Consider the following 20228-nt stretch of genomic DNA (forward strand, 5'->3'; position numbering starts at 1 on the left):
AATTGAGTGCAGTGCTAAATATGTTTTTCTTAGTTATCCAACAAATGAGCAATATTTTTCACTCTGTCTCTGATATCATGACACATAAAAACCCAAAATTTTTTAGAGAGGAAATTGCGTATTGAAAATTCACAAGATAGTTTTATCTTTTTTTTAAAGAAACCATTTTCATGATTTAAAAAAAAAATCCTTTTCAAACATTTAAGGCAAAAAGATTGTTATAAGAGATACTTACTAATCTTTGGAAAAGCTTGTGTGAAGTTTGGTTCGTTAAAGTATCATGTAATTCATTTTCTTAGTGGTTTCTTGAGACTAGTCTCCTTTGTACCTAAAATGGAAGTACAAAACCTCCACAGAAGTTACAAAACAAAAAAAAAAAATCAGAAAAAAATATAAGGAAACCAGACTATTTCTCATGAACATATGTTCTTCATGTCTTAATGACATTCAGTTAGACAATAATTTCTTAATTAGGATTTAAAAAGTACAAACTATAAAAGAAAAAAGTTGATAAATTAGACTTCATTAAATTTGAAAACTTTTGTTCTTCAAAAGACAGACACCGTTAAGAAAACGAAAATGTAAGCCACACACTGGGAGAAAACATCAGTTAAAAACATATAAAATACTTGATTCCAGACTACATAAAGTAAATTTTTTCAACTCAAGACAAAAAACAATTTTAGCAGACATTTTACTAAAGAAGATGTATGAACGGCAAAACAAAACAATGCTCAACATCTTTAGTCATTAGGGAAATGCAAATTAAAACCACAATGTTACACTATTATACACCCAGTAGAATGGCTAAAATTAAGATTTAAAATTCCAAGTGTTGGGGCCGGCCCGGTGGCTCAGGCAGTTGGAGCTCTGTGCTCCTAACTCCCGAGGGCTGCCGGTTCGATTCCCACATGGGCCAGTGGGCTCTCAACCACAAGGTTGCCAGTTCAATTCCTCGAGTCCCGCAAGGGATGGTGGGCTCTGCCCCCTGCAACTAGCAACGGCAACTAGACCTGGAGCTGAGCTGCTCCTTCCACAACTGAGACTGAAGGGGAAGGGATAACAACTTGACTTGGAGGAAAGTCCTGGAAGTACACACTGTTCCCCAATAAAATCTTAAACAAAAAAAATAATACCAAGTGTTAGCGAGTGTGAAGCAACTGAAACTCTTCTAATGCCAGTAAAATTGCAAAATGGTGCCACCATTTTGGAAATCCATTTGATAGTTTCTTACGTAACAAATACACTGACCATAAGACCCAGCACTTCCACTCCTAGATATTTACCTCCAAAAAAGGAAAACTTAACGTAAGAATTTACATATCATTGTTCATAGCAGCTTTATTCATAGTAACTCAAAACTAGAATGAACCCAAATATCCAACTGATGAATGAATAAAACTGGTATATTCATACAATGGAATACGACTCAGCAATAAAAATGAATTAATACATGGAACAACATGGATGAATCTAAAAAATCAGTATAATTAATGAAAAATCAGACACAAAAGACTACATAGTGTATAATTTCATTTATATAATCTAGAAAAGACACGTGATGGAAAGCAGATAATTAAGTAGTTGACAGGGATTAGAAATTAGGGAAACAAGAAAGCTCTGGGTTGATGGAAATACTATGTGGCTGTGGTTAAACCACTATACATTTATCAACACCTATGAAATTGTACACTCATCAAATTGAATTTATCATGTGTAAATTGTACCTCAATAAAGCTCATAAGAAATAGCAATGATTGTTACACAGGTAGTGGCATGTCTTCATTTAAGGCCTCTGAAACACTTTACCTAAAGCTGGCCCTCCACCTTTTCCTTTCAGTGTTAGTGCTGCTATTTATCAGTTGTTTTTAATTAGTGTATGACCTATCTGCAGAGAAAAGTATTTGCAAAGACAATATACATCTTTATTAGTCATGGCTTCATAGCTCTCATTATGAGAATGGTAAACTCAACTCTTTGGGATTGCTAGTTGTTGGTGGGAGGGCCTGGGGATAATGGTTAAACAGACTGAGAATTTTAGTGTCATCACTGTGGAGTACTGTTGAATGTCAGCGTTTTCTCCTAAGGGGACCAGGTCATATGGGTCAGGATGATTTATTGATAGGGTTGTAATTTTCACTTTGTTCACAAATGAGAGATAACATGATCTTCAGTCATGAACTTGTGAATTCCACTATTTACATGTAGTGTTGAGCAGTAAGTCAATATTTATTTATGCTTATTTCTCTGTAGATAACAAGCCATGCAGCAGGGAAACAGGAGGCCACTAAAGAAATCAAAGACATTCCATTGCTGGCCTTCATGGGCCTCAGGTCCCACCAAGCCTCACAAAGAGGCATTACAGACAGCCTACAGGTCCTAAGAATGTTCTGATAAAAAGGATCAAGCTCTCATTTGCTTCTTAAATTCTGGAATTCTACTTTTAGCCAGCTATTCCTTTGGCTTAAGTTCTTCTACACCGGGTGAAAACAACCCTGAAGGGGAAGCACATTGGACACTGCACAGCTTGATGTAAATTAACAAATTCTTTCCAGAAAGTTAACTTGGCTAGGGAGGCCTGACAAAATGTCTGTGTGTCCTGGCTTACCTAAAGAGGGGAGAAATGATGACAGTGAAGGAAATGGAATGGAGAACAATGATTCTAAAACAGAAAATGGTTATGTTGACTGCAGGCATGATATCAGGCATTTATCTTTCATTAGCTCTGCTAATCCTCACAGCAGTGCTATGAGGAAGTACTCTTTTTATCCCCTTTCACAGATGAGAAATCAGGCTTGGAAAAGATCGTCGAATTACCCACAGTTAAACAGGTAGTAGTACAACTAGTAGGAAACCAAGACCTTGGGACAAGTCTGACACCAGCTGGCTGATATGGTATGTCTTCATCTAAGGTCTTCCTGGGCCTCTGAAACCCACTTTACCTAAAGCTGGCCCTCCACCGTATTACCTACCCTGACTCACCCATCAATATTCCAAGTATTCTGAACGCTGCCACGCCAGTGAACGGGATCAGGCTCAGAGCCTGGTGTTGGCAATTGGCAGCAGCATCTAGAGTAGTGACTCAGGACCAGGACCAGGACAGAAAGCAGACAGAAAATCGAGGAGATAGAACCATGCAGCTAAAATATGCACTACTTCCAACTGACATTTTACTGTTTTTACGTCCACCTCCATTTATTGCACTTTTGTCTGTGTCTTCTTTGTCTTGTATGTATCAGGATCATAGTAGGTACTCACTCAAATGTTTAATTAATGGAAAACACTACACTGAGGAAACTCAAAGGATTGGTCAGAGATGAATGAACTTAATTAGATTAGATCTTGATTTCTGTAAATAGGAAATGGAGACAGCGGTAATAAAACCACCCTTTATTAACCACTAAGTATACTCATGTACTGTAGGAACTCTGACAATTATGTTTGCAAACTTGTAGCAACGATGTTGCTAACCTTTTTTTATATCAGAGGGATTATTCATTATGAATTTGTACCAACTGCACTAACAGATAACCAAGTTTTCTATGATACTTGGACGTGCCGAAAAGGCTGCGTGAAAAAGTTAGAGAAAAACGACCTGAACTTTTTGCCAACAAGTTATGGCTCTTGCATCACAACAATGCACCAGTTCACAAGGCACTGTCTGTGAGGGAGTTTTTAGCCAGTAAACAAATAACTGTATTGGAACATTCTCCCTACTCACCTGATCTGGCCTCCAATGACTTCTTTCTTTACCCAAAGATAAAGGAAATATTGAAACAAGACATTTTGATGACATTCAGGACATCAAAGGTAATATGACAGTTATGGTGGCCATTCCAGAAAAAAAGAATTCTAAAATTGTTTTGAAGGGTGGGCTAGGTGCTGGCATTAGTGCATAGCTTCCCAAGGGGAGCATTTCGAAGGTGACTGTAGTGATATTCAGCAATGAGGTATGTAGCACTTTTTCTAGGATGAGTTCGCGAACTTAATTGTCAGACCTTGCAGACCACCTAGCACACCAACCTTAAAATCTGAACACACAGATAGTTATTTTAGATTATGGTTGAGTCCAATAAGCCTCCAAGAACAATTTGTGGCCAGTGTTGTTGGAACTCGAGTCCTGTAAGAGTTCCATATTGCTCTATATAGAGAAGGGTCTTATCTAGTTGGACATTCAGTGTTCAATGTTCATTAGCATAGTAAAGCCTCTGAAAAGTTCTACAACGAAGAAACCTGTTCCATCCCTCCTTTTCCTAATTTTTTCAAGTAACATCCAGTAATGTCCCTCGAAACTATGCTGCACAGAATAGTTTTGGGGACATGCTGATTGTATCTCGCCAACCCAGAGCAGACAACTCAAGTTACTTCTGAGCTAAGTTAAACTAAACAGAACAAAAAACGCAAAGGTACCTTTTAAAAGAATCTTGGGGGGGGGGGGTGGACGGTTGGCTTAATTGGTTAGAGCGCGAGCTCTGGGCAACGGGACTGCCGGTTCGGTTCCCACATGGGCCAGCCAGCTGCGCCCTCCACAACTAGAATGAAGTCAATGAGCTGCCGCTCAGCTCCCGGGTGGCCAGATGGCTCGGTTGGAGCATGAGCTCTCAACCACAAGGTTGCCGGTTCAGCTCCTCGACTCCCTCAAGGGACGGTGGGCTGCGCCCCCTGCAACTAAGATTGAACACGGCACCTTGAGCTGAGCTGCCACTGAGCTCCCGGATGGCTCCGTTGCTTGGAGCGCATTCTCTCAACCACAAGGTTGCCGGTTCGACTCCTGCAGAGGATGGTGGGCTGCAACCCCTGCAACTAACAATGGCAACTGGACCTGGAGCTGAGCTGCGCCCTCCACAACTAAGACTGAAAGGACAACAACTTGACTTGGAAAAGTCCTGGAAGTACACACTGTTCCCCAATAAAGTCCTGTTCCCCTTCCCCAATAAAATTTTTTAAAATAATAAAAGAATCTTGGGGTTGTGAGATATGGTAGACTGTATTTTACAAAGATGGCCACATCATTTCCCATTACACATGCTGTTCTTAAAACGACACTCCTTTCATCTACGGTGGAAGTGATGTTATGTGATTTCCAAAGTTAGGTCACACAGCAACCATCTGGTCCTCTTAGGACACCCACTTGGAGGTCTGAGCTGCCATGTAAGCAGCCCTGAAACCACTCTGAGGTGCCCTGAGGTGACCATGTTTAGAGGAAGCCCAAGCTAACTCACACAGCCACCGCAGAGAAGACCTGAGACCCGCAGGAAGCAAGAACAATGCCCCACTCACCCCCAGCTGCTCCCCACTCCCCACTTCCCTTTCCCTCTACTGGCTCCAGCCTCCATCTGAGGCATCTGCATGAGAGACCATGAGACAGGAACAAGCCAGCCAAGCCCTTCCTGAATTCTTGACCTACAAAACATGAGAGATAATAAAATGATTATCATTGTATTAAGTCACTGAGTTTTGGGGTGGTTTGTTGTAGAGCAATGGTAATGAGTGTGGGACATACAAACAAGTAAACCTTCTGAGATGAGTTTGAAAGGTAAAGAAAGATAGGTCTAGATCCTACTTGGGCAGAGATGTATTTATACCTAACTCAAAATGCTAAAAAGTTCTTTAATGTCACCAAGATTTGTTTTGGATGGGGAGGGAGGGCTTAAATTATTTTCCAAACTTGAACAATGTTTTGAAAGTTTCATGTGTCCATTTGTAGAGATATTAGTTGATTAAAATACTTGAGCACCCATTTTGTGTGAAGCGGTAGGTCACATTATCTACGAATGGTACATTCCCAGTATGGGATATAACATTTCCACATATTTCTACCCATATATTGGTCTATACAGTTACTTAAGCTTACAGATACAAAGAAAGGTTGTCAATACAGGTTGGAGGGCAGTAACTACCATCAGACTCAGCCTAAAGGGAAGATTGTAATGTGATATTCTCTATGTGAAATAAAAATAAGGCCAAGTACCAGCATGACTCTGATGGAGATTTTTAGATTTTATTTTATTTTATTTTATTTTATTTTTAAAGATTTTATTGGGGAAGGGGAACAGGACTTTATTGGGGAACAGTGTGTACTTCCAGGACTTTTCCAAGTCAAGTTGTTGTCCTTTCAGTCTTAGTTGTGGAGGGCGCAGCTCAGATCCAGGTCCAGTTGCCGTTGCTAGTTGCAGGGGGCACAGCCGACCATCCCTTGCGGGAGTCAAACCGGCAACCTTGTGGTTGAGAGGACATGCTCCAACCAACTGAGCCATCCGGGAGGCAGCTCAGCTCAAGGTGCTGTGTTCAATCTTAGTTGCAGGGGTCGGAGCCCACCATCCCTTGCGGGACTCGAGGAATTGAACTGGCAACCTTGTGGTTGAGAGCCCACTGGCCCATGTGGGAATCGAACGGGCAGCCTTCGGAGTTAGGAGCATGGAGCTCTAACCGCCTGAGCCACCGGGCTGGCCCAGAGATTTTTAGATTTTAGAGTTAGAGCTTGAGGGCCTCTTGGTTCTCATAGCACAGCATTTACACCTTTGTTAGAGAGATTGTCACATTCTCTCCTTTGTTATTTGCTAATAGCTGCCTGTTTCTCTCTCTCTTCTTGGTCTTGCTCCTCTTTCTAGTCTCTGTGCCTCGCTTGTGCTGGACACAGAGTTGGTGTTCCATGAATGTGTATTGCATGAATGCTCCAACATTGAGAGGAGCCAACACTCAGGAGCCAACTGCCAACCCTCCACCTCTCCTGGCTTCTACTTCTTCAACTGCATGCACAGTGAGGGGGTTGGATTGCATGGTCTCTGAGGGCCCTTTCCATTCCCATGTGTTTGGAAACCATGAAATCGTTGTACTGTTGTTTGGATCATCATGTGAGCACCTGTGATGTTCCTCACCACCTATGCACTCCTGACCCATCTCACCCACTCTGCAGGCAATACTGGTGTTTGTGCTTTCACTGGAATTACTTCAAAGCCACTCCTTTTCATCCCCATGAAGTTGTAGTTGCAACCATTGTTCGGTGTATGCTAGCGTTGGATTGGAGCCAATGACACCTACTTTTCCTGATGATAAAATGTCCAATATCCCGTTGTAGTCAGGAGCATAACTAAAAGCAGGCAGTTCCCAGGCCAACACTCAGAAGGGCTCATCAGCCATAAGTGCAGATCCCCAGAACCTGATCCACACATGGGCAATCAGGGCCACATTCGTATGCCCACGACAAGGCAAAAGAAGGTGAGTAGGAGCAGGAGCAACTGACTCATATCTTTGTCTCTAGCTTCATTACTGTCGCATCTAGCGCAACACGGGCAGTGAGAGAACGAGAAGGGGTGGCTAAGGTTAAGAAAGAAACAGAAGTCAAGAGATTTATGCACTAGGGGCCAAAGGTCTCACAGCCTCAAAGGACTGAGAGCCCCAAATCGGGCCACACTGTGGCTTTTATTGATGTTCACACAAGGAAGTAGCATTGTTTTCTCCACTGTCTGTGAATTTCATACATTATACTAGGAAACTGATTCAAACCAATCACCTTTGCCTGCAAGCGGCCAGAAACCAAAAGTCCCAGGGTGTCTGAGTAATTGTTGTATGTACCTCTCCTACGGACAAATCCTTTGTGCTGAAACTTACTGATATGAATAGATGGAGAACTGATGTTATCACATCATTGAATCACTTCCCAAGCAGGTTGTGGGAAGGAATATAGCCACAGAGGCAGAAGCTCTCCTTAGACGGGGGAAGATGGGGGTCTATGCCCACCTCTATCAACCCCATGAGTTCTCCAAATGGCCCCTATGCAACTGTGCCTGTCTTAGGTTGTTCCTCTCTTGAATCTTACCCATCATTGACTGACCAGCCATCCTTTGGGGCCAAACAGGGAGACATAAGGTGTAAGCACAAAGGTGAAGCAAAGTCCCTGAAAAGATCCGTCTCACAGACTCTCCTTTCTTTAGGGGTAGGTACGAGGGGACAGACAGGTAGGCTGCTGCGTGACAACAATTACTTTGCCATTTTCAATTTTTCCCCCATGTAAACCTGGGCTTTTAAAGAATACCTGTAATGAGCTAAGGAACTGACTTTTAGAAAGTGGATAACTCAAGTGTAGAGAATTGGGTCATCTGAGCCACATTATTTTGGGCTCATAGAAAGGCTATACCCCAAGATAGTTATGTTATATTTTAGCTTGACTGGGTTAAGGGATGCCCAGGTAGCTGGTAAAACATCATTCCTGGGTGTTTCTGGAAGAGATTAGCATTTGACTCAGTAGACTGAATAAAGATCTGCCCTCACTAGAGTGGGTGGGCATCATCCAATCTGGGCCCAAATAGAACAAAAAGGCAGAGGAAGTATGAATTCTCTCTCTCTCTTCTTGAGCTGGGATGTCCATCTTTTCCTATCCTTGGACATCAGAGCTTCTGCTTCTTGGGCCTTCAGGCTGTGGGACTCACACCAACAGCCTCCCATTTCCCTGAGATTTTCAGGCTCAGACTGAATTATACCACCTTACTGCATTCCGAATACAGTATGTTTCCATTGAGAATTCTTACCAGCACTTCCAAAGCCTGCACCATCTGGCACTTCCTGCCTGACTTTTTAACTGCATTTTTATTTCTCATCTTAGAGACTCAACACATGCTGTTCCCTCTGCCTAGAACTCTTTTCCCTCACCCTGCAAGTGATCAGCTCTGGCTTAAATGTCGCTCTCCAAAGAAACTCTCCCTATGACCCAATCTAAGTGGGGGCCCCCCTCTTATTCTCTCTCCCAGCACACTTAATTTCCTTCAAAGAGCTTGTCCTATTTTGTAATTAATAGACTTAACTATATGTTTGTCTCCTTCCTCTCCTGACATGCACACTAAATTATAAGCTCCAAAGATCACACGGCATCTCTGTCGTCGTCATCATCATCATCATGATAGCTGACATTTCTTGAAGTCTACTTTGTCCCAGACACTTGACATAACCTCATTTCATCCTCAAAGCAATCATGTTAAATACATAATATTATCTTTATTTTTTACAGATGAGAAAACGGAAGCATGGAGATGTTAGATTACTTGTCCAGAATCACATAGCAGTAGCCAGTGCGTAACCAAGTGCTCATCACATAATATAACTTCAACCTATCTGTCAAATATACATATTTGTTCAATTTTTTTCATGGGAACCTAAGGGAGAGATTTCTCTCAAGCATCAGTATTAGGAAAAGCAATACTTCTAATTTGGTTTTGGCCTTCAAATACTATGGACATTGTGATGGATTGTGTTTTCTTTCTTTGCCTTCAGTGATAGAATGCTTAGTCAATTTGTTACCTTCGTCTCAATGAGCCTTTTTCTTTTAAATTAAAGTTTATTGGGGTGACAATTGTTAGTCAAGTTACATTGGTTTCAGGTGTATTGATGAGCCGTTTTTGTGCTACTGTGCCCAGTGTTCTTATTCCTTTTACTTTATTCTTCCTCCTTTCAAATTTCCTAAAGATTAATTTGACCCTTGCTGTATCATTTTTATATTTGTAAGCTTCTTCCAATCCTTCATGGAAAAGGCATAAACACAGGAATAAAAATAAATAGGAGTAGCAATAAGATACCACTTCACATCCACTGAAATGCCTATAATTTTAAAAACGAAAACAGACGTCAAGGATGTGGAGAAATTGGAGCTCTCATACATTGCTTGTGGGAGTGTAAAATGGTGCAGCTGCTGTGGAAAATATTTTGTTGGTTTCTCAACAAGTTAAATGTAAATTCACCTTAAGACCCAGCAATTCCACTCCTAGGTATATACCCAAAGCAATAAAATAGAAGTGTTCAAACAAAAATTTGTACATGAATGCTCATAGAAATACTATTTACAATAATCAAAAGTAGAAACAACCCAAATGTCCATGCTGATGACCAGATTAAAAAAAAGTGGTATATCATGCCATGAAATATTATTCAGTCACAATGAAATTTTGATAGATGCTACAACATAGATGAACTTTGAAAACATACTAAGTGAAGAAGCCAGATACAAAAGGCCACACATTGTATGATTCCATTTATATAAAATATCCAGAATAGACAAATCCATAGAGATAGAAAATACACTAGCGATTGCCAAGGAGTGGGGGGTGGGAGTTGGGTGTGTCCATGACTGCGTAACGGATACTAGGTTTCCTTTTGGGGAGATAAAAATGTCCTGGAATTTGAGAGTGGTGATGGTTGCTTAACATTGTGACTAAATGCCACTGAAATATATACTTTAAAATGGTTAGAATGGTAAATTTTATGTTATGTTATGAATTCCATGTTATAAATTTTCACACACACACTAAGTTCCCTGGGTACTTAGAGCACCTCTCTTTTCACAGGGGTGGCTCTGCCCTTCAGGGACTGTGGTTTTCATGGGTGGTCTGCTGCTGGGACACTCCTTCTCCCAGCGGCCACCCTCCCTTTTGCCTCCACCCCAAAGTCTCCCTCTCCTCTGCCCCTTCAAGTCCAACCTCCCTTTCAGACCTAGGAAGCCTTTCCAATTATTCCAACTCCACTGATTACTGCTTTTCCTAGTCTCTTAAGTAACTATTAAGCTCTTGACTCTATGCAGCCTTATCTTTTTCACTAACTGTTTCACCTTTTCTTTACTGTTGTCATCTTGACCAGTACAGGTAAGATCATGAGTTCTAGTTTTTGTAGATCGTCTAAGAACCTCAGAATCCTTGCACACAATAAAATGGCACATTAATGAAATGATTCCTACTTCCACAACTAGTTGAAAAAACAAAACACATATACACGAATAGGGAAAGATCAGTGCAAATAAATGCTGTAGGAGACCAGAGACTAGCTGGGGAAGTCATTCATTTAATCAATTCATTCGATAAGTATTGATTAATCACTTACCATGTGCCAGGCACTGTGTTGAGTCATGGAAGGGTGATATTTGAATAGGGTGATATTTGAACAGGGTTTAAAGCGTGGGTAGGATTTACATAGCTTGGAAAAAAGTAAGAATCCTGAAAAAAAAAAAGAATGTGCAGAAACGAAGCATGAAACTAGAGCAGATTGGCTTATGGAGAAGATTTGTGTAACATCAAAAAATATCTACATATACTGGCATGAAAAGATGTTTCTAGATATGTAAATGGAAACAAGCAAGTTGCAGTTAAGTGTTCTTAACATAATTTCATTTTTTGCAAACATGTTAATACACATGGCTAAAAAAATGCAGAAGGAATATATACAGAACTAGGGACAATCTCTAGGGGATAAAATGGTGGTGGTGGGGGGGAATCTCCTTATAAAGTCCCATAATTTAAAAAATTTCCCCAGACAAGCATGTATTACTTCTGTAATCAGGGAAGAAAAAGATCAGATGAAAATAAATTAATAAACTAAGGAGTTTGGACTTAATTTGGTAGGCAAAGTGAGCCAAGTATATATATTGGATTTGGGGAAGCCTTAGAGGCCTTTGAGAACACTTCATAAATATTCCAATAGACTCTGTGCAGCCCTGTACAAATTTCTTCTGCTGGAATAGCGATTTCTCCCAGCAGGCGGTGGTGGGGGTGTAGGTGGTCTGCTGGCCTCCTGCAGCTCCCAGGGCCCTGAGTCTGCGAAAAGTGTTACTTTTGCCTGGTAGATTAATAACCCGTTCATTGTAGAGGGAATTATAAGGGACTTTAGAACAAATAGAACAAAACAAGAGAGGTCTTTGGAAATAATCCGTTTTCTTTCCCCCATTCTTTTGTTTAGTGGTAATTCCCAAAACAAAGAAAGAAAGGAAGAAGAAAGGGAGAGAGTGAAGGAGAAAGGAAGTTTGTCTTCAAACGGACCTTCCATCACCAATAGATCTCTCCCACGAGAGCAGAGAGGCTGATACACTGAGTCATTTTAGTTCAAATCTGTAAAACCAAATCAACTAATTCAGTCGAGTCATCCAAGTGGAAAAGGATAAGAATTGGGACCGTGGATTCCAAACCAGAATCTCCAGCCAGCTGCAGTCAGCAGTTCCCTTGGGAGACAGAGTAGTTTTCCTGTCTCCACTGGGCTGTAAGATGCACAAGATGGAAGCCTCCTTCACCAGGCCCAATCTTCCTTCCCTTCCTCTGCCCTGCATCCTGCCTCCTGCAGGCTAGGACTGGGGCTCTGCCCACTCCCCTTTAGAGAACTAGCAGGGTGGAAACCCATGCCTTGGCCTCCTCTTTTGCCCCTTTTCTTTTGGGGTAGATTGGCTGGGTAAGGGGAGGCGCCAAGATGAGAGTATATAAACCACCACCTATAAGAGTGAGTTCTAGACCAGAAGTTCACAAACTACAATTGCTGCTGGCGTTGAAGATACAGGAAGGAGACACCAGACTGTTGTAGAAAAATGGGTTCTTGATGTTGGTTGCAGGAAAGAATTTAAGGACGCACCGAATAAGCCAAGCAAGCAGTAGATTTATTAGTAAAGGATAGTACACTCTGAAGATAGCGAGAGCAGGCAGGCTCAGAGAAAAAGCAGCTACTGCGAAGAGAAGTGGGGTTTAGGAATTTATTATACTTAAAATGAAAGGGTGGAATATTCAGGACCTATGGGTGGTGTTGTAGGCCTTCCTAGGCGGCTCCTTGCTGACCACTCCTTCCTGTTGGGATGAGGCATTTTTGTCCCTATTTGGCTCTCTTGGAACTGTCATGACAACACAGGAGTGGAGATTTCTTTTCTTTTTGGCTGCCATGCTAATATTATAATCCATTATAATCAGCGAAAGTTCCCCTAAAGTGGCAAGATGGCGTCCTGGATCCTCTATTGGCTGCCAAAATGCAGTCCTGGCTGGATTGTAGTGGGCATTTTCCTTAACTGCTGATCTTGCCTCCTCCTTAACAGCAGGCCTCGCCTCATTCTTAATGGCTGGCCTTGCCTCCTCCTTCCTTCTCTCCCCTTTCCCTCACAGCCCTATTCTTTTGCCTACAGTAACAAGACAAGTATTGCAGTTGGCTTCTAGAAGCTAGAAAAGCAAGGCAATGGATTCTCCCCTAGAGTCTCCAGAAAGAACACAGCCTTTCTGATACTCTGACTTTAGGACTTCTGACCTCCACAACTGTAAGATAATACATTTGTGTTTTACAGCAGTGAATTTGCAGTAATTTGTTACCACAACAGTGGGAAACTAATACACAACCTTACTGTGGTTGGCTGAGTCTTGTAAACGAAAAAGGGATACTATAATAAATCTAACTGAAAGTAACCTTACAGGGTGATCTGGTCATAAATTGCTACTTGAGCAGATCATGGTGAGTAGTCAAACCTCAGGTATATAACTTCCCTAGTAAAATGTTATTTTTGCCTTAAGCAAGCTCTGTCCATTGTTCTTGTGACTCTAGACTAACACACCTTTGAAATGCCACAAGTAATTCTCTTTTCCAGACCCCTGGAAGGCGTAACCACCCCCAAGGGACTATCCTGTACCTTGCTTTCTCCAATCTTCATGTAATCTCTTTAAGTTCCCTTCTTAATTCCAAATGTATAAAAGAAACTACAAAAGTGTCATTCTCTGGAGTATTTGAGATCTTGCTTCCCACAATGTCCTCAGTTTGGCTCAAATAAACTTGTAAAAATTCTCTACAGGTTTGGAGCTTCTTATATCAACAGTCTTAACCACTAAAACATCTATATCTGATTAAAGGTTAGGTGAATCAGTGACATTTGACCTTTTCATCAAACCCTGCTAAGAGGCTTTGTTGCATTGATCATGAAGTCTTTTGGTAAAATAACACTACAGTTACCCCTGCAGCTCTGATTCCCAAACTGCCAAAAAAGATCCAGGGAACACTTGATATTCACCTGGGTTTCAACCACCATTTGACCGTCTAGGGTATATCAAAGACAATCTTTAAATTAAAAATAATGGTATATTTTTTATTGTTACCAAATTAATACAAGGAAAGACATCAAAAAATGCAGACAAACAGAAAGAAAAAACAGCAACAACAAAAATCACTCATAATCTCACCAAGAGATAACCACTGCTAACACCATGGTTGTCTTTCCAGGTCTTTTAAAATAACTGTAATGTATACACAATTTTTAATATTAATTCTAAAATATACACATAACTTTAAAATTTGATATATTATGAATATCCTTCCATGTCAACAATATGCATCTGCAACATTAATTCTCAAAATGTGATCTGGAGACCCTGGGGATCCCAAGACCTTTTCAGGGAGGTCATGAGTGCAAAACTATTTTTATTTTAATTCTAATACATTATTTCTCATTTTCATTCTTCTCTCACAAGTATGGAGTCGTTTCCTAGAAGCTACATAATATATGATACTGCGACAGTTTGAATGCAGAAGCAGATATGAAAATCCAGCTGCCTTCTATTAAGTTTAACATTAAAGAGAATAGCACAAATGTAAAAGAATGCCACTCTTCTCACTATTTCTTTTTTGTTTTAGAGTATATACTTATTTTTTATAAAATATGTTATTCATGTTACCATAAAATGGAGTCTGTTTTAAATGAAAGAAAGAATAAATATTTCTTAAATATCTTAATTTTAATTTCAAAAGTTTGATAGATGTAGCACGCATAAACAAAACCTCTTTGGAGCCCTCAGTTATTTTCAACAGCAGGGGTTCTGAGACCAAAAAAGTTTGAGAACCTCTCATCTACAATGTTATTTTTTAATAGCTGATTTAGTCCATTGCACTGGAGTATGGTAATTCATTCAACCAGTTCATAATGCCTAGAATAAGATCCTTAAAGTTAATTTGTATGCACTCAATTACTTCTTTAGAATAATTTTTCAGGGATGATTTTAAAGATGTATACTTATTTACTTGTACAAAAATAGGCTAACATCAATAATGCAATCCACCCATTCAGCCAATTAATTCTTTCCATTCTTTCTGTTTTCTTCCAATCAACGAAGAGGAATGTAAGGCATGTAAGATTCCTACTAGCTTTACTAGCACTAGGTCACTATTTCCAAGGGGAAAATACCTTGTGGATCATGTATCCCATTGGGCTCCAACTTAATCACTGTGGAATCTTTTAAAATAGCAAATTCCTAGGGTTGTGGGAAAGAACTAAGTGCAATTCCAAATTGCCTTTATCTACATGCTATCTGTTGGTGGAATGAATTCATTTTTCCAAAACACAGGCTGAAATGAGTGCGGGCCTTGCATGCTTCGGCAGCCCTCTCCTACAGAGGCTTGGGGTGGTGCGCTGTAGCCACTTGTCCAACCGTCTGTCCATCCTCACCACAGGCCAGTGAGTTCCTTGTGCGCTAGCTCCCATGGCGTCTCCTTCCATTTCCAAAGCTAAGCACAATGCAAGGCACTCACTAAGGGCGCAGAAAATTTTAGTGAACTGCTGAAGGAAGGCTCTACTCTTGGGGATGGATCCTTATTCAGTCGGTCTGAGGCAGATCTCAGAAACCTGTATTTTAATAAATCCCGCCTCCGACGTCAAATAACACGGATTCAAACGTCAGCTCTCCTGGGTAACGGTCTAGGCTACTGGACCACTCAGTGCCTCAGTCTTGTATCCCCATAACTGGGCATATAACAGCCCCGTCACAGGCTTGCTGTGAGGATTCAATCAGCTCGTGCACGTCACATCTGAGTTCCGTGACTAGCACATGATAAGCCCAGAGAATGGGCCTGACTGGAGCGTTGGCTGGAGCCTGAGGTAGGATGGCAAGGGACCCAGCCATGCGGGAAGGGAAAGGGGCTGAGGGAAAGCTCTCGTGGGCGCCGGGGTGGGTGTGGCCCTGAGGGTGGGGCCTTCGTGTGGGCCGGGCCGGGGACAGTGAGGGCGGGGCCATGAGCCTGGTGGGCCCGGTGGAGGGGGAGGGCCCGGAGGGGGGGGGCGTACGCTGACAGGAGCGTCCCGGGAGTGAGAGACGCCTCCTGGCGGGAGCTGACGGCGGCGGGGAGCCGAAGGAAGGCGGAGAGAAAGGGGGCAGTGGAGAACGGGAGCCAGGGCGGGGAGGGCGGCAGGCTGGCCTGTCTCTTTAAGGTGTCGGAGGCTCGCGGGTACAGCGCGGAGGGACTGCGCGGAGGCGCGGCCTGGCTCCCTCGCACAGCCCCGAGGCACGCTACGGGTTCGGCCGACCCGCCGGGGAACCAGGGCCAGGCGGCCTCGCGGTGCCGCGGCTCACGGTGAGCGAGAGCGGGCCGGGGCAGCTTCTGCAGACGAGAGGGTCTGGGCCCCGAGCTCGGGCCTGTGGAAGCCGAGGCGGGCTTCTCCGGAGCCGGGAGAAGCGGAGCTGCTTGCTCGCAGCCGGATCCCCGCCTACGCAAAGGACAAAGTTGGGGTACCGCCGCCGGTGGGTGCTGGGCGCGGGCAGGCAGGCCGGGATTGGCCCCGGCGCCGCGAGCCGGCGGCACCTCAGCTGCCCCCTCCCTGAATCGCTGGTGCCCGCAGTCCTGGCCTTGTCCTCGTCAGCGGCGAGTCGGTGAGCTGGGGCTGAAGAGCTGCGGTGGCCTCTGCCTCCTTACGGGGCAGCAGGGTCTCGGCCCAGCGGTACAAAGGCTGCTGTCAGTGCCATCTCGCTTGGGATCACACACGGGTTGCCAGAGCCTGAGAAACTGGTCACTGTAAGAAAACAGTTTTGATGCGGTATTGTTCTTAACTCCTTAGAAAAGAACAAGAAGCCCTTTAATTCTGTTATCTGCTTTGTACATGCCCTATTTACTTGAATATTTTTTCAGTAAGATTTTGGGAGAAAGATGAAGACAACTGTAAGAGAAGGGGGGAAAATCCCATTTTTGGTTCTGGAAACTAGTTCTGGAAAAATCCGTTTTCAAATACCTTCCTTGGCCTCCAGAAATATGTACTGGTGGCTCCAAAAATCATACTACTTGGTTTGTGTTGTTAAATAAATTAGATAATTGGGTTACTAACGGTCTTTAGGGAAACTTTGTGGGCCCCGGTAACAAGCCAGGGCTTTCTCTTTAAAAATTGAGTCACACTGTGTACAAAGCCCTTTCTTCTTTTCACCTTCTTACTGTTTTTTGCATTACACTATTTTACTTAGAAAATAGTGTAAAAGTACAGGGGCCCTATAAACGCATCTCTGTACATCAGTAGTTATTTATTTTAATTGATTTTATTTTAGGGGTGTGTTTTAACCCCAAGAAGTTTATCTTCTCTTTTTCAAAAGTTTAATAGCCGTGTTGGTTTTTTAGCCACTGTCGAAATTTGTGCTGGTCTTTTTTTTTTCTTTTTCTATTTAAACCGTAATATCCTCTTAATTCTTCTTTGAAGAATCTATGGTACATGTGGTATAGAATCAAAAGAATATCTTCACAGTCTAGTAAGACTTCTTAATGCAGTTAATAATTTACTATCCCCTTTGTTGTTTGCTAAATTATTTAAGGAATGACTGTCAACTCCTTTCTTTGAGCTGCTTCATTCTGAGTCATTATGTTAAGAGACAATGAGATAGTCATCATCACTAGAATAATTTGCATTTTTCAATTTTGTTTTAATTCTAAAAGTTAAAATATTGTTAAATGTTTTCAAATTACAATACAATATTAATAGTTTTTATACAGGCTTAAAGTTGAATAATGGGCCTAAAACTAAAGTTGAGTAGTCTGAGAAATTTCAGTATTCTAGATCTTTGAGGATGGCCAACAAGACATTACTATATAATTATACGGGCTTTTTTTTGCATGTTTAAGCTTTCATTGAGTGGTCTTTAAATGATTACTCAAAAGTTTTTAACACAGTCAATCTTAGTTTATTTGTTTTGTTTTTCATTTTTGTATTTGTTTTTACTCTAGCACTTGCCTTTGAATTAAAGGTGTTTGTTTGTTTGTTTGTTTGTTTGTTTGTTTGTTTGTTTAGCTTCCTGGGAGTTACTGATTGTCTTTGAAGAAACATGAAGTCACATTTTGTTGTTATGCTTCCTCTAGCCATCCTGGTGTTCCTGACATGGGTCCCTGTGTCACTGAGTTGTAACAAAGCACTCTGTGCTAGTGATGTGAGCAAATGCCTCATTCAGGTAGGACTGAGTCTTTTTATTAATATTAAAATACATTGTAGAGCAGATATAGAGTGTATATATAATACTGCGTATTAGGTCGGGGCCTTAGTTACTGAACCGTGACACATTGGTCTGGGTTTTTACCCCATAGTTCTCTTGCATACAACCAAGGTCAGGTTCAAGAAGTTCAGTACTGAAAATAATATCTATCATATAAACCTGCCATTACAAGATGATGAACATTCTGTTCAGGTGAATTAAAGGGTTCCCTTGTATAATATAATTTATGTAGCAAAGAGGCTCAGTAACTATAGAAAAAAAATTAGCTAGTCAAATATTAGACAAATTCTACCCTAAATATAATTTGTTAGTTGTCTGTTCTGCGTAAGAAGTTACCCCCAAATATAGCAACTTAATGTAGTAAACATTTATTATTTCATGCAGTTTCTGAGAGTTAGGAATCTGAAAGCAGTTGAGCTGGGTGGTTTTGGCTCAGGGTTTCTCACAAGGTTGCAGGCAAGTTGTTAACTGGGATTAGAGAATCTGCTTCTGAGATGCTTGACAGTTATCTTTTTCAATTATCAAGACAGTGATGTAGCTAGCTACCACTGTCATTTTTCTGAAAAGAATAGTGAAATTAAGTAATTGGCTTTGGAATGTGGTCTGTATTTGACTCCAAAGCCTATGGCGTTTCCACTAATCATACTGGTTATCACTCTTCAAAAAGTTGTGTTAATTAGCGGTGAACTTTATGTCTTTTATAGATGTTCTCTGTTTTCTATCCTATTAGACCATCAGCAGTGTTGTGCCCTTTGTGTGTCTGTATTTATTAGCCTCCCTTCTAGTTAGTGACTGTTGGCTAAGAAATTCAGTAACCACACATACTAGAATTCTACCTATGTAAGTATGAGTCAGCTACCTCTTGGCTGTAATCCTGAAATGAGAGCAATTGTGTGTATGTATGAGAAGTGATAATGATTTTAATAGATCAGAGGCATTTTGTGTTTATTTCTAACATTTTTGTCCTTCTCATTAATAGTTGAAATTCTAGGAAGCCTGACCTTTACATGAGTGTAGTGTGCCACTGTCTCATACTGTTTACTCTTACTTTGAATTTCAAACCAAAATATTTAACAAGAGAAGTTTTTCGGTTGATTGGTTTCTTTTTTTTTTAATTTTGTTTTTTACTATGGACAGTTTCAAGCACAAATAGAAGAGACAAGAGTATAATGAATAGTATTTACAGCAGTCATTAACTCATGGGTACCTTTGTTTTATCTATATTGCCCTACACTGACCACCCGGCTCTGTTTTCATTTCAAGCAAATCCCTAATACTATTTTATCATAATTCTAATATCTGTTTCTTAAAGATAAGAGCTCTTTAAAACATAGCTGTTAGCAATGTAAAAATTAACAGTAACTATTCAATATCATCTAATTTTTTACATGAAAGTTTTGAATTGGCATGTCTGTTTAGGCTTGTGCTGGCTGAAAATTTTATAGCCTGAACATAAAGTCCAGCTTTGTGCTGTAGTCAGATGGGGACTCTGGGCCACTTCCCAGGTTGTTTCAATGTAGCTTCACTATTTATTAATATAAATAAAATACCATAACAATTGCTATATTCATCTTTAGGTGGAAATTCACTTAAATTCCAAATTGTTTTTTGACTCTCCAAGTCTATAATTTCCATTAGTTCAAATAATGAAAAATTAGATTTTCTTTAAATATCCTTGCTTGGTAAGAGAGTATTTAAAAAAGAAAGCTTTTGGTTAATATTGCTAAACACTTCCAAAGGTTTGTTTGTTTTGCTTTTTATTTTAAAAATTTGTAATACTTCCAAAATACTTCAAAAAGTAAAAGAGTACTATATAAGTGTAAAAACTGGAAAATTAAGTGAAGCTTCACCTGTTAAATGGCAATTGTAGTAAACTCATTGGAAAAAAGCTAGGACTTGGTAGGTTTGTTTTATTTTATTTTATTCCCACTAATTTACTGATGCTAACACTTCTGATTCCTGTTGTTCCTTCAGAGCCAAAAATCATGAAATTTTTTTTCTGGTGTAGTAGAGATAACTCTTCTGGTGCATAAGTGGTAAAGTATTTGAGGTTAAAAATATCAAGGGCTCCAGTATTGAGAATTTTCTTGTTTGTTTATTCGTAAACACTTATTGGACATTGAAATGAAATGTGATTAGTTCTATTTGATTGGCTTTCTGAACTTCAGACTGCAGCAGATTATTTCACATTCTAAGCTTTACTTTCCTTAGTATTACTCTCAC

At 40.9% G+C, this 20228-nt stretch overlaps 1 protein-coding gene across 3 annotated transcripts in view; it reads left to right on the forward strand.

Annotated features, from left to right (window-relative positions):
- Window positions 1–15853: 15853 nt before the first annotated feature.
- The window catches only part of TWSG1 (twisted gastrulation BMP signaling modulator 1), a 63472-nt gene continuing 59097 nt past the window's right edge, over window positions 15854–20228 (forward strand). Inside the window, exons 1-2 of one of the 3 annotated variants that reach the window (XM_019712610.2) lie at window positions 15854–16551; window positions 17807–17963. In XM_019712610.2, coding sequence (XP_019568169.1) covers window positions 17841–17963 — 123 coding nt within the window. In that variant the 5' untranslated portion in view covers window positions 15854–16551; window positions 17807–17840. The remainder of the gene's footprint in view (window positions 16552–17806; window positions 17964–20228) is intronic. The other 2 variants (XM_019712612.2, XM_019712611.2) reach the window with 2 other exon arrangements.

This window comes from Rhinolophus sinicus, linkage group LG09 (assembly GCF_036562045.2).
Source record: "Rhinolophus sinicus isolate RSC01 linkage group LG09, ASM3656204v1, whole genome shotgun sequence".
NCBI classification, from domain to species: domain Eukaryota; kingdom Metazoa; phylum Chordata; class Mammalia; order Chiroptera; family Rhinolophidae; genus Rhinolophus; species Rhinolophus sinicus.